Source organism: Gallus gallus, chromosome W (assembly GCF_016699485.2).
Source record: "Gallus gallus isolate bGalGal1 chromosome W, bGalGal1.mat.broiler.GRCg7b, whole genome shotgun sequence".
Classification (NCBI taxonomy): Eukaryota; Metazoa; Chordata; class Aves; order Galliformes; family Phasianidae; genus Gallus; species Gallus gallus.
In genome coordinates this window covers 2,896,535-2,912,673 of record NC_052571.1, presented here as the reverse complement: position 1 = coordinate 2,912,673, position 16,139 = coordinate 2,896,535, and the positions used below count along the sequence as shown (strand labels likewise).

The following is a 16,139-nucleotide window of genomic DNA, read 5'->3' as shown; positions in this document are numbered from 1 at the left end:
ACGACCTTAATATGGCCGCCATTGTTTGAGATGATTAAAACTATGTTTTTACGAACATATTAATAAGAGCAAGAGGAGGGCCAAGGAGAATCTCCCTTCTTTATTCAACGCGGTGGGGAACATCACCATCGAGGAGGAGGGAAAGGCTGAAGTTCCCAACGCCTTCTTCACTTCTGGCTTTAGCAGTGAGACCTGCTATCCCCAGGGTACTCAGCCCCCTGAGCTGGAAGACGGGGCCGGGGAGCAGAATAAACGCCCCTCGATTCCCAGTGCCTTCTTTACTTCTGTCTGTTTCTGACTGTTGCACCTGTGCTGGACGTGCCGTTACTATGAGTAACCCAAGGAGAACCGGACAGTATATATATGTATGGACTCTGCAAAAACTTTGCGCGCGCTTTTCCCTTGTTGTGTTTTCCTTCCGCCTGTGATCGACCGAGAAAGAGAACCCGCCCCCCCCCCGCTTCCAACCGGAATCATGAAACATTGTCACACTGCGGTGGTAACCATCTCTGCATTCCTGTAACAAATCCTTGCTTTTCTTTTCTGTCTTTTCACTATTGCTTTCGTCATCCCACCTCCCATCCCCAGGCCTAGCTAACCAAAACGTTTTACAATAAACCGGTTGGGCAAATATTTGTCTCCTTTCTGAGTTTTAATCTCACGTTGGCTATACGTATATAACGAACCGTCTTGCTACCGATACTTGGAGCCAGACAGACGCCCACCTCCAAGAAGGGTTGGATGGAGGATCCGGGGAACTACAGGCCTGTCAGCCTGACCTCGGTATCGGGGAAGGTCATGGAGCAGATCACCCGGAGTGAGATCACAGGGCGTGTGCGGGACAACCAGGGGACCGGGCCTAGCCAGCGCGGGTTCCTTAAAGACAGGTCCTGCTTGACCGACCCGATCTCCTTCTATGACCAGGTGACCCGACTAGTGGATGAGGCAAAGGCTGTGGATGTAGTCTACCTAGACTTCAGTGAAGCCTTTGACTCTGTCTCCCACGGTATTCTCCCAGAGAAGGTGGCAGCCCATGGCTTGGGCAGGTGTACTCTGCTGCGTCAAAACCTGGCTGGACGGCCGGGCCCAGAGAGTGGTGCTGAATGGAGTTCAATCCAGCTGGCGGTGGTCGCTAGCGGTGTTCCCCAGGGGGTCAGCGTTTGGGCCAGTCCTGTTTAATATCTCGAATGATGATCTGGACGAGGGGATTGAGCGCACCCTCAATAAGTTTGCAGGCCACACCATGTCGGGAGGAAGGCTTGATCTGCCTGAGGGTAGGAAGGCCCTACACAGGGATCCGGATGGGCTGGATCGTTGGGCCGAGGCCAATTGTAGGAGCATCTACGAGACCAAGCGCCGGGTCCTGCACTTTGGTCACAACAACCCCATGCAACGCAACAGGCTCGGGGCAGAGTGGCTGGAAAGCTGCGCGGAAGAAACGGATCTGGGGGCATTAGTCAACAGCCGCCTGAACATGAGCCAGCGGCGTGCCCAGGGGGCCAAGAAGGCCAACGGCATCCTGGCTTGGATCAGAAATCACGGAGTCAGCAGGACGAGGGAGGTGATCATCCCTCTGTACTCGGCGCTGGTGAGGCCGCACCTCGAGTACTGCGTGCAGCTTTGGGCCCCTCACTACAAGAAAGACGTTGAGGCTCTGGAGCGTGGCCAGAGGAGGGCAACGAAGCCGGTGAAGGGACTGGAGCACAAGACCTATGGGTAGCAGTTGAGGGAACTGGGATTGTTTCGTCTGGAGGAGGGGAGGCTCAGGGGAGAGAGACCTTATCGCCTCTTTACAACTACCCGAAAGGTGGTTGTAGCGAGGTGAGGGTTGGCCGCTTCTCCCAGGTAACTAGCAACGGGACAAGAGGTAACGGCCTTAAGTTGCGCCGGGGGGAGCTTCAGGTTGGATATGAGGAAAAACGTAACAAGTTGTCTTATTCCGCTTCTTCAAACGGTTTAATTCAGAGTCATTCACAGCTGCGATCGTCACTCACGCAAGCGGATCTACTGCTGACAAATCGAGATTCCTTGAGGAACGGCCACACAGTAATTTCATTTAGCAAGTTTCAACTATTTAGATTTTAATGCAAATATTTATTAGCATTTTGAAACTCCCCCACTCCAGTAAGCCTTGAATGCAATCGCAATTCAACAAAGACTCAAGTAAAGCCAGAGGCCTAACAAAGCACGAGAGGTGATTACATGCAAAAGCCTTACGGTGCCTGTAGCTACCCCTCCTACTGGTTATGGAACAATACTACGGCTTTTGTTTTTTTGGTTTTTTTTTGCTTTATTGTTTGTTTGTTTGTTTGATTGATTGTTTTTTTATGTTTTGTTCATATGTAAAAAAAAGAGAAATGGACAAGGGCAGCCGAGTCTCAAAGACAGCAGAAGCGCAACAATCGCCGACTCAAGTATCACAAAGTCTTTTCCATTTGGGAAAGTTTCCGCGGGAGAAATTAATTCTCTACGTCGCAAAATCCGCGACTGAAAAGAAAGCAGTGGCAAAACTCCGAGTTTGGTTAAGAACAGGCTGACGCGCACCGGTCAGAAATCATGCAGGTAGAGTTTATTTGGCCTCGCGACGGGGCCATACAACAGACGACAGCTGGAAGCTTTCTTCCTACCTTATTCTTCGCTAATTCTACGCCTGCTGCTTGTCGATGCTGCTAGTACGCGATAAAACCCACGCCCTTTTATTTGGAAGCTGGGGGAAGACAGCAAGGCCTCAAACACACAGCACATCCTATATTATCTTTGGGAGACGGAGACCCACCGTTTTAACTTGCAGAACCATTCCCATCAGTAAGACACGCGAGACAGAGATGATATCCCCATGCTCCATCTTTATTCTGCAAATGCTGCTCAAAGCTTTTCATTACCCTCCATAGGCACCCACCAAAAACAATTACATGTCACCGGTGGCTAGGCTGACGGGCAACACGTGAAACCCATTCGGTGGCGATCCGTACGCGTGCAGCAACACCGGCGGTGCAAACATCTTAGCCAGGAGGCTGGCCCAACTGACGGCCACCCAGAATACAGAGCCGCGCGCGGTAGTCTGAAGGGACTGAGGGTGGGTATCTCACAGCCATCCGGAATCCATCGGTCAAGCCCAGGCTAGCAGCACACTTCTCGCCAACAATCATCAAACGCCCAAGAAGCTGGAGAAGGAAATAACGTTACGTAACGGAGCATGCCACAACACAATGAAGGGTGGAGAGGGCAGGAAGCCAAGGAAGGCGAGCAGAGAACCAGCCACAGAACGCGGTTAACTAGTTCTTCGCCATTCAAGGGCCGCTCTTCAAATTACTGCCTTTCTGCAACTGACACATTCCAAGCAAAGCTACAAAGACCGATTATGCATAATGGGGGGAGGGGCAGCTATGGGACTTGCCACCTTTTTTTTCCTTTTTTTTTTTTAACCCCCTCCCCACCCCCAGCTAGACAGTAACGGACTACAAATCGGGCACAGAAGCCAGATTTGTCTCGGACTTCCAGCCCCCCATTATATCTTCGGGCAACCTAAGTCTTTCCGGCAGAAAAGAAAAACTCAGTGTAGGCTTTGTGAGCCCACGCCAAAGCCACGGGACTTGACTTCTACAGCTGAAAATGAGACATCCAGCACCCCTCAGCCAGCTTTCCCCTTCCTCGCCTCCGACCTGCTCAAAACCCCAAGCCCTCTTCTCCATATTAGAGCAAGGACCACTGTCTGGAAACAGCGAGAACAGGCATAGGGCCATACTTCTGAACAGCGCTGCATTTTGCATCAAGTACGTACCCAGAAATGAGCATCGCTCTCTCTCACTACCCTTAGTCAAAACGCTCAGCTCCGTTACAAGCTAGAGGCAAAAGATTATGGCGTCGGGAAAGCCCAAATAGCCTACTGTGCCTCTTTGCAACATCGAGAGGAAACGAGGCGACGGGACAGAGCCTACTAAATTACATACCACTTACTGGCACCGTTTCGTGTACAGAAAGCTTCCACGGTACTTACAGGTGCGCCACAATCTTCTGCTCCGGATAACCCGACAACGGCCTTCTGGGGAGCGGCTAGGAAAAAGCGTAGGAGCTTGCGGTGAAATATCATGGAACGCAAGGCACTGGAGGAAGAGGACACGCTTAAAACGGGATTGGCTTCGGAGAAAGGCAATAGCTGAAGCAGATCGCTACGCCCCACTGAACGCGTACCCCAAACGCAAGACAAAACAGCGATTCTTCCTAAGGGATCTTTGAATCGGCAAAGCCCTCTCCCTTCTATGCACAAGACATGTTTTCACAGGCTCCTGCTGCTACGAGCACAGAGCGATTTTAAACCCAAACAAAAGCACCTCCATTTGCGCTTATTTCACTCTCATATTAAGACCCTGCTTAACCACTCAAGCGGCAAACGGTGGCTCACCATCCTTCAGTTATGGCCAAATATCGCCTTCCTATCCTACTTTTGACCAAGGCATTTTCAAAGAACCTGGGGTTATCCCGACGGAGGCCGTGTTAACTCTCCATCCTCAAGAACACCGCGGACTCCGGTGAAAGAACGCTTTGGATTAGCACGGTGAGGCTGGCGCTACGTCAGACACTTCCACATCGAGGCAAAGGTTATCGCCTTCGACACGTGAATACCACCGACCTGTAGGAAACGGTCAACTAATTCGAATGGAACTAGCACGACTAGCAGCGCCAAAGGGATAGATATCGCGCGCGGCAAGCGCCCGCGGCTGCCACCAAGCGCTTCAGCGTCACAGGCCCGCCTCTACACACGCGCACACACCACACGGTGGCGCTGGGAAGCCAGGCGAGCCAGACGGCACCACCGACCCAGTATGCGCCACGGCAGCCCCGTGGCACCGAAGGAGCGCGGGGTTTTAGAGGAGGCGCTGCAGTAGCGAGCATCACCAGCCAGAAAGGCCCGTCCGCCCGCCCCGCCCCGCGGCAAGGTCGCCGCTCGCCCCGCCGCACTCGCCGGCACCGCAACGGGCGCTCGTTCCAGAGGGCCTGCGAGCGCGCTAGGGTGGGGGAGGGGTGGGACGGGAGGGCAAGGGAAGAATCGCGCGACGCGCAGCAAAGCCGCGGCTACCTCCTCGTCCACAACGGCTCCTCCTCGCGGATAACGTTGGCGGAGAACTCCTGGCGGGCGACTTTTCCCAAGAGAGCGGCGCCACCGCGCCAGGCGGCCGGCGACCTAACGATCCCGCCGGCCATGACGGCGCCCGCTCGCTACAACACTCCCTCAGCCCCAAACCTCCCCAGCACGGCTCAGCACGGCTCAGCACGGCTCGGCTCGCCTCGGCTCGCCTCGGCCCGGTCCCGCCCTCGGCGGCGCTCATTGGGCCGACAGAGCGCCGCGGCCGTTCCCGCGCCTCGGTTGGCTGTCTCGCCTGCCCTTTAAGCTTGTCCCCGCCCTGTAGGCGGCTCCGCTCCCGTCGGCCCGGTGCTTATCGGGGCTCAGGGCGCTGGGGGCTTTTTGGTGCCGATCCCTCCCGTCAAATGGCCGTCAAATGTTGACGGGGCAGGCCAGGAGTTTGCCATCTTTGCATGAAGGGACAGGCAACTCGGGGAGAGTGCAAGGATGTTGCTAGCATGCGCAGGGAGAAAATTCGACAGGCCAAAGCCCAGCACGACCTTAATATGGCCGCCATTGTTTGAGATGATTAAAACTATGTTTTTACGAACATATTAATAAGAGCAAGAGGAGGGCCAAGGAGAATCTCCCTTCTTTATTCAACGCGGTGGGGAACATCACCATCGAGGAGGAGGGAAAGGCTGAAGTTCCCAACGCCTTCTTCACTTCTGGCTTTAGCAGTGAGACCTGCTATCCCCAGGGTACTCAGCCCCCTGAGCTGGAAGACGGGGCCGGGGAGCAGAATAAACGCCCCTCGATTCCCAGTGCCTTCTTTACTTCTGTCTGTTTCTGACTGTTGCACCTGTGCTGGACGTGCCGTTACTATGAGTAACCCAAGGAGAACCGGACAGTATATATATGTATGGACTCTGCAAAAACTTTGCGCGCGCTTTTCCCTTGTTGTGTTTTCCTTCCGCCTGTGATCGACCGAGAAAGAGAACCCGCCCCCCCCCCGCTTCCAACCGGAATCATGAAACATTGTCACACTGCGGTGGTAACCATCTCTGCATTCCTGTAACAAATCCTTGCTTTTCTTTTCTGTCTTTTCACTATTGCTTTCGTCATCCCACCTCCCATCCCCAGGCCTAGCTAACCAAAACGTTTTACAATAAACCGGTTGGGCAAATATTTGTCTCCTTTCTGAGTTTTAATCTCACGTTGGCTATATGTATATAACCAACCGTCTTGCTACCGATACTTGGAGCCAGACAGACGCCCACCTCCAAGAAGGGTTGGATGGAGGATCCGGGGAACTACAGGCCTGTCAGCCTGACCTCGGTATCGGGGAAGGTCATGGAGCAGATCACCCGGAGTGAGATCACAGGGCGTGTGCGGGACAACCAGGGGACCGGGCCTAGCCAGCGCGGGTTCCTTAAAGACAGGTCCTGCTTGATCGACCCGATCTCCTTCTATGACCAGGTGACCCGACTAGTGGATGAGGCAAAGGCTGTGGATGTAGTCTACCTAGACTTCAGTGAAGCCTTTGACTCTGTCTCCCACGGTATTCTCCCAGAGAAGGTGGCAGCCCATGGCTTGGGCAGGTGTACTCTGCTGCGTCAAAACCTGGCTGGACGGCCGGGCCCAGAGAGTGGTGCTGAATGGAGTTCAATCCAGCTGGCGGTGGTCGCTAGCGGTGTTCCCCAGGGGGTCAGCGTTTGGGCCAGTCCTGTTTAATATCTCGAATGATGATCTGGACGAGGGGATTGAGCGCACCCTCAATAAGTTTGCAGGCCACACCATGTTGGGAGGAAGGCTTGATCTGCCTGAGGGTAGGAAGGCCCTACACAGGGATCCGGATGGGCTGGATCGTTGGGCCGAGGCCAATTGTAGGAGCATCTACGAGACCAAGCGCCGGGTCCTGCACTTTGGTCACAACAACCCCATGCAACGCAACAGGCTCGGGGCAGAGTGGCTGGAAAGCTGCGCGGAAGAAACGGATCTGGGGGCATTAGTCAACAGCCGCCTGAACATGAGCCAGCGGCGTGCCCAGGGGGCCAAGAAGGCCAACGGCATCCTGGCTTGGATCAGAAATCACGGAGTCAGCAGGACGAGGGAGGTGATCATCCCTCTGTACTCGGCGCTGGTGAGGCCGCACCTCGAGTACTGCGTGCAGCTTTGGGCCCCTCACTACAAGAAAGACGTTGAGGCTCTGGAGCGTGGCCAGAGGAGGGCAACGAAGCCGGTGAAGGGACTGGAGCACAAGACCTATGGGTAGCAGTTGAGGGAACTGGGATTGTTTCGTCTGGAGGAGGGGAGGCTCAGGGGAGAGAGACCTTATCGCCTCTTTACAACTACCCGAAAGGTGGTTGTAGCGAGGTGAGGGTTGGCCGCTTCTCCCAGGTAACTAGCAACGGGACAAGAGGTAACGGCCTTAAGTTGCGCCGGGGGGAGCTTCAGGTTGGATATGAGGAAAAACGTAACAAGTTGTCTTATTCCGCTTCTTCAAACGGTTTAATTCAGAGTCATTCACAGCTGCGATCGTCACTCACGCAAGCGGATCTACTGCTGACAAATCGAGATTCCTTGAGGAACGGCCACACAGTAATTTCATTTAGCAAGTTTCAACTATTTAGATTTTAATGCAAATATTTATTAGCATTTTGAAACTCCCCCACTCCAGTAAGCCTTGAATGCAATCGCAATTCAACAAAGACTCAAGTAAAGCCAGAGGCCTAACAAAGCACGAGAGGTGATTACATGCAAAAGCCTTACGGTGCCTGTAGCTACCCCTCCTACTGGTTATGGAACAATACTACGGCTTTTGGGTTTTTTTTTTTCTTTTTTTTTTTTGCTTTATTGTTTGTTTGTTTGATTGATTGTTTTTTTATGTTTTGTTCATATGTAAAAAAAAGAGAAATGGACAAGGGCAGCCGAGTCTCAAAGACAGCAGAAGCGCAACAATCGCCGACTCAAGTATCACAAAGTCTTTTCCATTTGGGAAAGTTTCCGCGGGAGAAATTAATTCTCTACGTCGCAAAATCCGCGACTGAAAAGAAAGCAGTGGCAAAACTCCGAGTTTGGTTAAGAACAGGCTGACGCGCACCGGTCAGAAATCATGCAGGTAGAGTTTATTTGGCCTCGCGACGGGGCCATACAACAGACGACAGCTGGAAGCTTTCTTCCTACCTTATTCTTCGCTAATTCTACGCCTGCTGCTTGTCGATGCTGCTAGTACGCGATAAAACCCACGCCCTTTTATTTGGAAGCTGGGGGAAGACAGCAAGGCCTCAAACACACAGCACATCCTATATTATCTTTGGGAGACGGAGACCCACCGTTTTAACTTGCAGAACCATTCCCATCAGTAAGACACGCGAGACAGAGATGATATCCCCATGCTCCATCTTTATTCTGCAAATGCTGCTCAAAGCTTTTCATTACCCTCCATAGGCACCCACCAAAAACAATTACATGTCACCGGTGGCTAGGCTGACGGGCAACACGTGAAACCCATTCGGTGGCGATCCGTACGCGTGCAGCAACACCGGCGGTGCAAACATCTTAGCCAGGAGGCTGGCCCAACTGACGGCCACCCAGAATACAGAGCCGCGCGCGGTAGTCTGAAGGGACTGAGGGTGGGTATCTCACAGCCATCCGGAATCCATCGGTCAAGCCCAGGCTAGCAGCACACTTCTCGCCAACAATCATCAAATGCCCAAGAAGCTGGAGAAGGAAATAACGTTACGTAACGGAGCATGCCACAACACAATGAAGGGTGGAGAGGGCAGGAAGCCAAGGAAGGCGAGCAGAGAACCAGCCACAGAACGCGGTTAACTAGTTCTTCGCCATTCAAGGGCCGCTCTTCAAATTACTGCCTTTCTGCAACTGACACATTCCAAGCAAAGCTACAAAGACCGATTATGCATAATGGGGGGAGGGGCAGCTATGGGACTTGCCACCTTTTTTTTCCTTTTTTGTTTTAACCCCCTCCCCACCCCCAGCTAGACAGTAACGGACTACAAATCGGGCACAGAAGCCAGATTTGTCTCGGACTTCCAGCCCCCCATTATATCTTCGGGCAACCTAAGTCTTTCCGGCAGAAAAGAAAAACTCAGTGTAGGCTTTGTGAGCCCACGCCAAAGCCATGGGACTTGACTTCTACAGCTGAAAATGAGACATCCAGCACCCCTCAGCCAGCTTTCCCCTTCCTCGCCTCCGACCTGCTCAAAACCCCAAGCCCTCTTCTCCATATTAGAGCAAGGACCACTGTCTGGAAACAGCGAGAACAGGCATAGGGCCATACTTCTGAACAGCGCTGCATTTTGCATCAAGTACGTACCCAGAAATGAGCATCGCTCTCTCTCACTACCCTTAGTCAAAACGCTCAGCTCCGTTACAAGCTAGAGGCAAAAGATTATGGCGTCGGGAAAGCCCAAATAGCCTACTGTGCCTCTTTGCAACATCGAGAGGAAACGAGGCGACGGGACAGAGCCTACTAAATTACATACCACTTACTGGCACCGTTTCGTGTACAGAAAGCTTCCACGGTACTTACAGGTGCGCCACAATCTTCTGCTCCGGATAACCCGACAACGGCCTTCTGGGGAGCGGCTAGGAAAAAGCGTAGGAGCTTGCGGTGAAATATCATGGAACGCAAGGCACTGGAGGAAGAGGACACGCTTAAAACGGGATTGGCTTCGGAGAAAGGCAATAGCTGAAGCAGATCGCTACGCCCCACTGAACGCGTACCCCAAACGCAAGACAAAACAGCGATTCTTCCTAAGGGATCTTTGAATTGGCAAAGCCCTCTCCCTTCTATGCACAAGACATGTTTTCACAGGCTCCTGCTGCTACGAGCACAGAGCGATTTTAAACCCAAACAAAAGCACCTCCATTTGCGCTTATTTCACTCTCATATTAAGACCCTGCTTAACCACTCAAGCGGCAAACGGTGGCTCACCATCCTTCAGTTATGGCCAAATATCGCCTTCCTATCCTACTTTTGACCAAGGCATTTTCAAAGAACCTGGGGTTATCCCGACGGAGGCCGTGTTAACTCTCCATCCTCAAGAACACCGCGGACTCCGGTGAAAGAACGCTTTGGATTAGCACGGTGAGGCTGGCGCTACGTCAGACACTTCCACATCGAGGCAAAGGTTATCGCCTTCGACACGTGAATACCACCGACCTGTAGGAAACGGTCAACTAATTCGAATGGAACTAGCACGACTAGCAGCGCCAAAGGGATAGATATCGCGCGCGGCAAGCGCCCGCGGCTGCCACCAAGCGCTTCAGCGTCACAGGCCCGCCTCTACACACGCGCACACACCACACGGTGGCGCTGGGAAGCCAGGCGAGCCAGACGGCACCACCGACCCAGTATGCGCCACGGCAGCCCCGTGGCACCGAAGGAGCGCGGGGTTTTAGAGGAGGCGCTGCAGTAGCGAGCATCACCAGCCAGAAAGGCCCGTCCGCCCGCCCCGCCCCGCGGCAAGGTCGCCGCTCGCCCCGCCGCACTCGCCGGCACCGCAACGGGCGCTCGTTCCAGAGGGCCTGCGAGCGCGCTAGGGTGGGGGAGGGGTGGGACGGGAGGGCAAGGGAAGAATCGCGCGACGCGCAGCAGAGCCGCGGCTACCTCCTCGTCCACAACGGCTCCTCCTCGCGGATAACGTTGGCGGAGAACTCCTGGCGGGCGACTTTTCCCAAGAGAGCGGCGCCACCGCGCCAGGCGGCCGGCGACCTAACGATCCCGCCGGCCATGACGGCGCCCGCTCGCTACAACACTCCCTCAGCCCCAAACCTCCCCAGCACGGCTCAGCACGGCTCGGCTCGCCTCGGCTCGCCTCGGCCCGGTCCCGCCCTCGGCGGCGCTCATTGGGCCGACAGAGCGCCGCGGCCGTTCCCGCGCCTCGGTTGGCTGTCTCGCCTGCCCTTTAAGCTTGTCCCCGCCCTGTAGGCGGCTCCGCTCCCGTCGGCCCGGTGCTTATCGGGGCTCAGGGCGCTGGGGGCTTTTTGGTGCCGATCCCTCCCGTCAAATGACCGTCAAATGTTGACGGGGCAGGCCAGGAGTTTGCCATCTTTGCATGAAGGGACAGGCAACTCGGGAAGAGTGCAAGGATGTTGCTAGCATGCGCAGGGAGAAAATTCGACAGGCCAAAGCCCAGCACGACCTTAATATGGCCGCCATTGTTTGAGATGATTAAAACTATGTTTTTACGAACATATTAATAAGAGCAAGAGGAGGGCCAAGGAGAATCTCCCTTCTTTATTCAACGCGGTGGGGAACATCACCATCGAGGAGGAGGGAAAGGCTGAAGTTCCCAACGCCTTCTTCACTTCTGGCTTTAGCAGTGAGACCTGCTATCCCCAGGGTACTCAGCCCCCTGAGCTGGAAGACGGGGCCGGGGAGCAGAATAAACGCCCCTCGATTCCCAGTGCCTTCTTTACTTCTGTCTGTTTCTGACTGTTGCACCTGTGCTGGACGTGCCGTTACTATGAGTAACCCAAGGAGAACCGGACAGTATATATATGTATGGACTCTGCAAAAACTTTGCGCGCGCTTTTCCCTTGTTGTGTTTTCCTTCCGCCTGTGATCGACCGAGAAAGACAACCCCCCCCCCCCCCCCCGCTTCCAACCAGAATCATGAAACACTGTCACACTGCGGTGCTGCGGTGGTAACCATCTCTGCATTCCTGTAACAAATCCTTGCTTTTCTTTTCTGTCTTTTCACTATTGCTTTCGTCATCCCACCTCCCATCCCCAGGCCTAGCTAACCAAAACGTTTTACAATAAACCGGTTGGGCAAATATTTGTCTCCTTTCTGAGTTTTAATCTCACGTTGGCTATACGTATATAACGAACCGTCTTGCTACTGATACTTGGAGCCAGACAGACGCCCACCTCCAAGAAGGGTTGGATGGAGGATCCGGGGAACTACAGGCCTGTCAGCCTGACCTCGGTATCGGGGAAGGTCATGGAGCAGATCACCCGGAGTGAGATCACAGGGCGTGTGCGGGACAACCAGGGGACCGGGCCTAGCCAGCGCGGGTTCCTTAAAGACAGGTCCTGCTTGATCGACCCGATCTCCTTCTATGACCAGGTGACCCGACTAGTGGATGAGGCAAAGATCCCTTGGTCAAATGACTGCTGAGCTCCAGCAGCTTCCACTCCAGCACCTTCTGTTGTGCAAATTCTTTAGTAGTGGGTTTCTGTAGCGCACTGAACACCTTTTTGCAGTCAGTGTTTGCATTTTCTATCACTAGCTGCTGAAACATGAGAGGTCTTGCCTGCTCATTATCAACCTGTTTTTCCAGTGAGTTCTTTAGCCTTTCCAGAAATGTCATATACATTTCTTGGGGCTGTTGCTTAATACTAACAAAAGACTGCCTTTGCTTTCCAGCCTCTGGTGCAGCTCAGAGGGCATGCTTTGCCAAATGGTTAACTTGCTGTAACCCCTCTGAAGAAATTAGCACCAGTTGAAGTGGGGTGGAGAAATCCCCCTCCCCCATCAAGTTATTCACATCTACAGCCCTAAGTGGGTTTCTCTGCTGCAGCAAGTTTTCAGTTGCCTGAATCTGTGCCAACCCCCTCCATTGTGATTCCCATACAGTGTCTCGCAGGACACTATATGACAAAGCCTCCCACTGCAGTTCCTGGTCCAGGGTCACAGTGACAGGGAAAGTGCTCCACATATCTTTGTCTCCAGCTTTCCTTGCCTCCCTCCTTATAAGTGCCCATGTATCCCCACGTTCTCCCACGTGGGGAGAAAAAGATCCAGCTCTTCCTTAAGATCTTTTAGTACCGGATCAAAAGGGTAGTCAGGACCTTCAGGAGAGGAGGCAGCGAGGACCCCCCGTGGCAGTGATACTTAAGGAGCTGATGGCACAGCGGGTGAGCCCGATGAGAAGCCAGAGGCTCCTTCATCTTTGGATGAATCAGAGGCAGTCAGTGATGATCCTGTATGACTTCTTAACACTTCAAAAATTTTTCTCAAGGTTTTTAGCAACCCGGACACCATCCCATCACCTCTTGTAGGTGTGTCCCACAATTTTACGAAGACATTTTTCAGTTGAGAGGTCATTTTGTTCCTTATGGCATGCAATCGCTTACCTTCATCCAGCAAAAGGCACTCAGAGCAGCTGGGGACTGTAAGACTTCTCTGAGTCTTGCACGTCTTTCAGCAGGATAGGGCCTCTTCCAGTCTTCTCTCTCTATAGGACTTCTTTCAGCCCTTTTTTGATAAAGCTTATTTCAGCTCTCTCTTTCTAGAGCTTCTTTCAGCTCTCCTTTTCGATAGAGCTTCTTTCAGCTCTCTCTTTCGCTAGGGCCTCTCTGCCCGGTGCTTCTCTCCAGCCATGCGCTTCTCTCTGCCTGCTCCAGACCGGTCTGCATTTCGCGTCCCTGTTCAGGCACCAATTGTGGCAAGAGAGCTGTGAGGTCCCTTGCGGGTGCGGTGAGAGAGGCAGGGACTCACTTGCTGGAACAGAACAAAGAACTAAGAACAACCTTTACTGTAGGTGCTTACAACCTTTTATACCCAAACAACAACAACTTGGTCACGTGTAGGAGCCAGGCGCCTCATGTATGTTTACGTCTGGCTAAAGCTACAACTAAACTTGTTTACTCATTAGTAAGGTAATGACTTTCTTTGTCCCACGCTGTACTGAGAGTTTGTTTTTTTTTTCTTTTGTATCAACTGCTAGCTATGTATCTGTTGTTCATTTTAGGAGCACTGTATAAAGGATTAAAGGCCATTATGTTTTTTGGAACTTATTGGTTTCTTATTAAGTAAATCATTTCCTGTTGTGGATTTGTGTATGTATATAACCAAGTAAGGACACTGATGGAGACACCTGCCTGGTACTTACATGCAATGTTGTATGATTTGAATACTGACAATTACATCCCAGATGGAATATCTAATTTTACAAACAACACGATTTTCAAACTGGTTTCCAGGCTCTCTTCTCGCTTCTTTACGCATTTTTTGGAATTCACTCACTGGGGTTGTTGTGACCAAAATGCAGGACCTGACACTTGTGACGTGCGGAAATTAGACCCTATAGCCAGTAAGGATATAGAGCAGGCATGTGTTTATTGGTGACGCACGTACACCCTGGTGCAAGGGAGATCGTTCCACCTAACTTGCACACTGTCAGGAGAAATCGTGCTATAGATATAGGTCGAACTAATACATAATCAATAGTTGACAGAAATTTGGATACATATTCACTACATTCCCGAGAGTCCATTAGCATACAGTCCCTCCTCCCCCTGCGCGTGCGTAGTAGGTCGTGATGATGAAGGCTCATAGTCTTCCTTGTGAAGGCTCGTAGTCTTCGTCGCTGCAAACTTGTGATCCCGAGGGGGAGGCATCCCCAGAACTAGTTTCAACTTGCCCTGTAGACATCTAATCACCTCCCTGCCAAACATTTTCGAGCTGCTCTCCAGTCCTTATCTTTATGGCCTTCATCCTCCTTGTTATTCCAGACCTAGTGTCTGTGAAAGTGCTTGGAATCCCTTGCTTTCTAACACTCTCTTCATAAACTATCTCTATTTGCCTCTTATTTCTACTTTGTGAAGCTACTTTCCCTTTTCTTGCTGTGAGGCCCTTCTCTCTATAACTGCAGGGTCCTGTTCTCACTCTTCACTTGGCCCTATTGAAACTCATGCAGTTAACCTTGGCCCATCGATCCAGTTTATCCAGGTCCCTCTGTAGTGCCTTTCTCCCCTCAGGCAGATCAACATTCTCTCCCAACTTCGTGTCATCTGCAAACTGAGGGTGCACTCAATCCCCTCATCAAGATCATTAATAAAGATGTTAAATATAAGCAGCCCCAGTACCGAGCCCTGGGGGACACCGCTTGTGACCAGCTGCCAACTGGATTTAACTCCATTGACCACAACTCTTTGGGCCTGGCCATGCAGCCAGTGTTTCACCTAGCGGAGTGTATGCCCATCCAAACCATGGGCAGCCAGCTTCTCCACGAGAATGTTTTGCGGGCAGCATCAAAGGCTTTACTGAAGTCCAGGTAGACCACATCAACAGACTTGCCTTCATCCTCTAAGTGGGTCACCTTGTCATAGAATGAAATCAGGTTTGTCAGACAGGATCTACCATTCGTAAACCCATGCTGACTGGGCCTGATCCCCTGGTTGACCTTTAACTGGTCCAAGATGGCTCCTGAGATTATTTGTTCCATAACCTTCCCCGGCACCGAGGTGAAACCGATAGGTCTGCAGCTACCAGGATCATTCTTCCAGCCCTTTTTGAAGATGAGTGTCACATTTGCCAGTCTCTTTAAGTCCGGATGGCTTGAGTATACTTCCTTGATTGTCTGAAGACAATCATGCCCTATGGGTTCAGTTGTAGTCCCACTGAGAAAAAAAGCTGGATTGACAATGTTTGTGACAAATACAGTTATCTTCTGCCCCAGTGTAAATTTTCAGGCTTCCTGTGACTTGTGGAATCAAACTCTATAACCATGAAGCAGTAATAAAGCAGGTATGTTTATTCAGTGCTGCGCACACACACTGGGTGTGGGGGGTAGCCCCTTGTAACATGCACACCCAAAGCAGGTAAACATCTTTGTAGAACAAATACATGCATATTCATAATATTTCCAAAAAAAAAAAAAGGGAGTGGTTATTACAATTACTTTGGGGAAATCATTGTAATATTCTACACCCATTCCACGCCCCTGGCTCCACCCCTAATTATTGCTTCTACACATGCGTGGTGCCTCCTGGTGGTTATCCCAGTGGTCATGGGGATGAAGGCCATATGTCTTCCTCTCAGTGTACTTCTGACACCAGCGTAGTTTGAAAAAGTAGAATCATAGAATCATAGAATCACTAAGGTTGGAAAAGACCCACAGGATCATCCAGTCCAACCATTCGAGGGGAGTATTTCAGCTTCAACTGGTACAGTTATTAGGATGTGGCTCCTTGGACCAATCAACGAGTTCCTTAGGTTACAGTTGAGGTACCCCACATCTTTCCCATTGTTTGTGCTCAGATACTTTTACGATTTTAACAATATAACAAATTAGCCCTTTATTCATCATAATTATGAAT

General features: G+C 51.9%; 3 protein-coding genes across 4 annotated transcripts; 1 reads left to right on the top strand and 2 right to left on the bottom strand.

The window, feature by feature from the left end:
• The first annotated feature begins 1,033 nt into the window (after window positions 1-1,033).
• Window positions 1,034-2,592, top strand: LOC112530493. The gene has a single exon (XM_025144606.2). It carries the CDS (start codon window positions 1,034-1,036, stop codon window positions 1,718-1,720), a length of 687 nt encoding a protein of 228 aa, XP_025000374.2. The 3' UTR covers window positions 1,721-2,592.
• HINTW (histidine triad nucleotide binding protein W) lies at window positions 1,672-10,908 on the bottom strand. 2 transcript variants are annotated; one of them, XM_046905106.1, is made up of 4 exons: window positions 10,863-10,908; window positions 5,078-5,242; window positions 3,998-4,103; window positions 2,827-3,164 (listed from the first exon to the last, which is right to left on the bottom strand). In XM_046905106.1, the coding sequence occupies exons 2-4, from the start codon at window positions 5,200-5,202 to the stop codon at window positions 3,003-3,005; spliced, it is 393 nt and encodes a 130-aa protein (XP_046761062.1). In that variant the 5' UTR covers window positions 5,203-5,242; window positions 10,863-10,908; the 3' UTR covers window positions 2,827-3,002. The 2 variants fall into 2 exon arrangements, with proteins under 2 accessions (NP_990019.1, XP_046761062.1); NM_204688.3 differs by lacking the exon at window positions 10,863-10,908 and having other exon boundaries at window positions 1,672-3,164; window positions 5,078-5,380.
• On the bottom strand, window positions 9,396-10,915 carry LOC100857579 (histidine triad nucleotide binding protein W-like). Its single transcript, NM_001277888.1, is given in 2 exon segments — window positions 9,396-10,250; window positions 10,698-10,915. Coding segments are annotated over 2 exon segments (156 nt in total). The 5' UTR covers window positions 10,823-10,915; the 3' UTR covers window positions 9,396-10,219.
• Between the last annotated feature and the right edge of the window lie 5,224 nt (window positions 10,916-16,139).

Coding starts and splice junctions, on each gene's coding strand:
- LOC112530493 (XM_025144606.2), top strand. CDS start 1,034: ATGGCTTGGGCAGGTGTACTCTGCTGCGTCAAAACCTGGCTGGACGGC.
- HINTW (XM_046905106.1), bottom strand. CDS start 5,202: ATGGCCGGCGGGATCGTTAGGTCGCCGGCCGCCTGGCGCGGTGGCGCC. Junction 4,104..5,077: donor GAGCCGTTGTGGACGAGGAG/GTAGCCGCGGCT, acceptor CTCTTCCTCCAG/TGCCTTGCGTTCCATGATAT. Junction 3,165..3,997: donor CAGAAGATTGTGGCGCACCT/GTAAGTACCGTG, acceptor TTCCTTCTCCAG/CTTCTTGGGCGTTTGATGAT.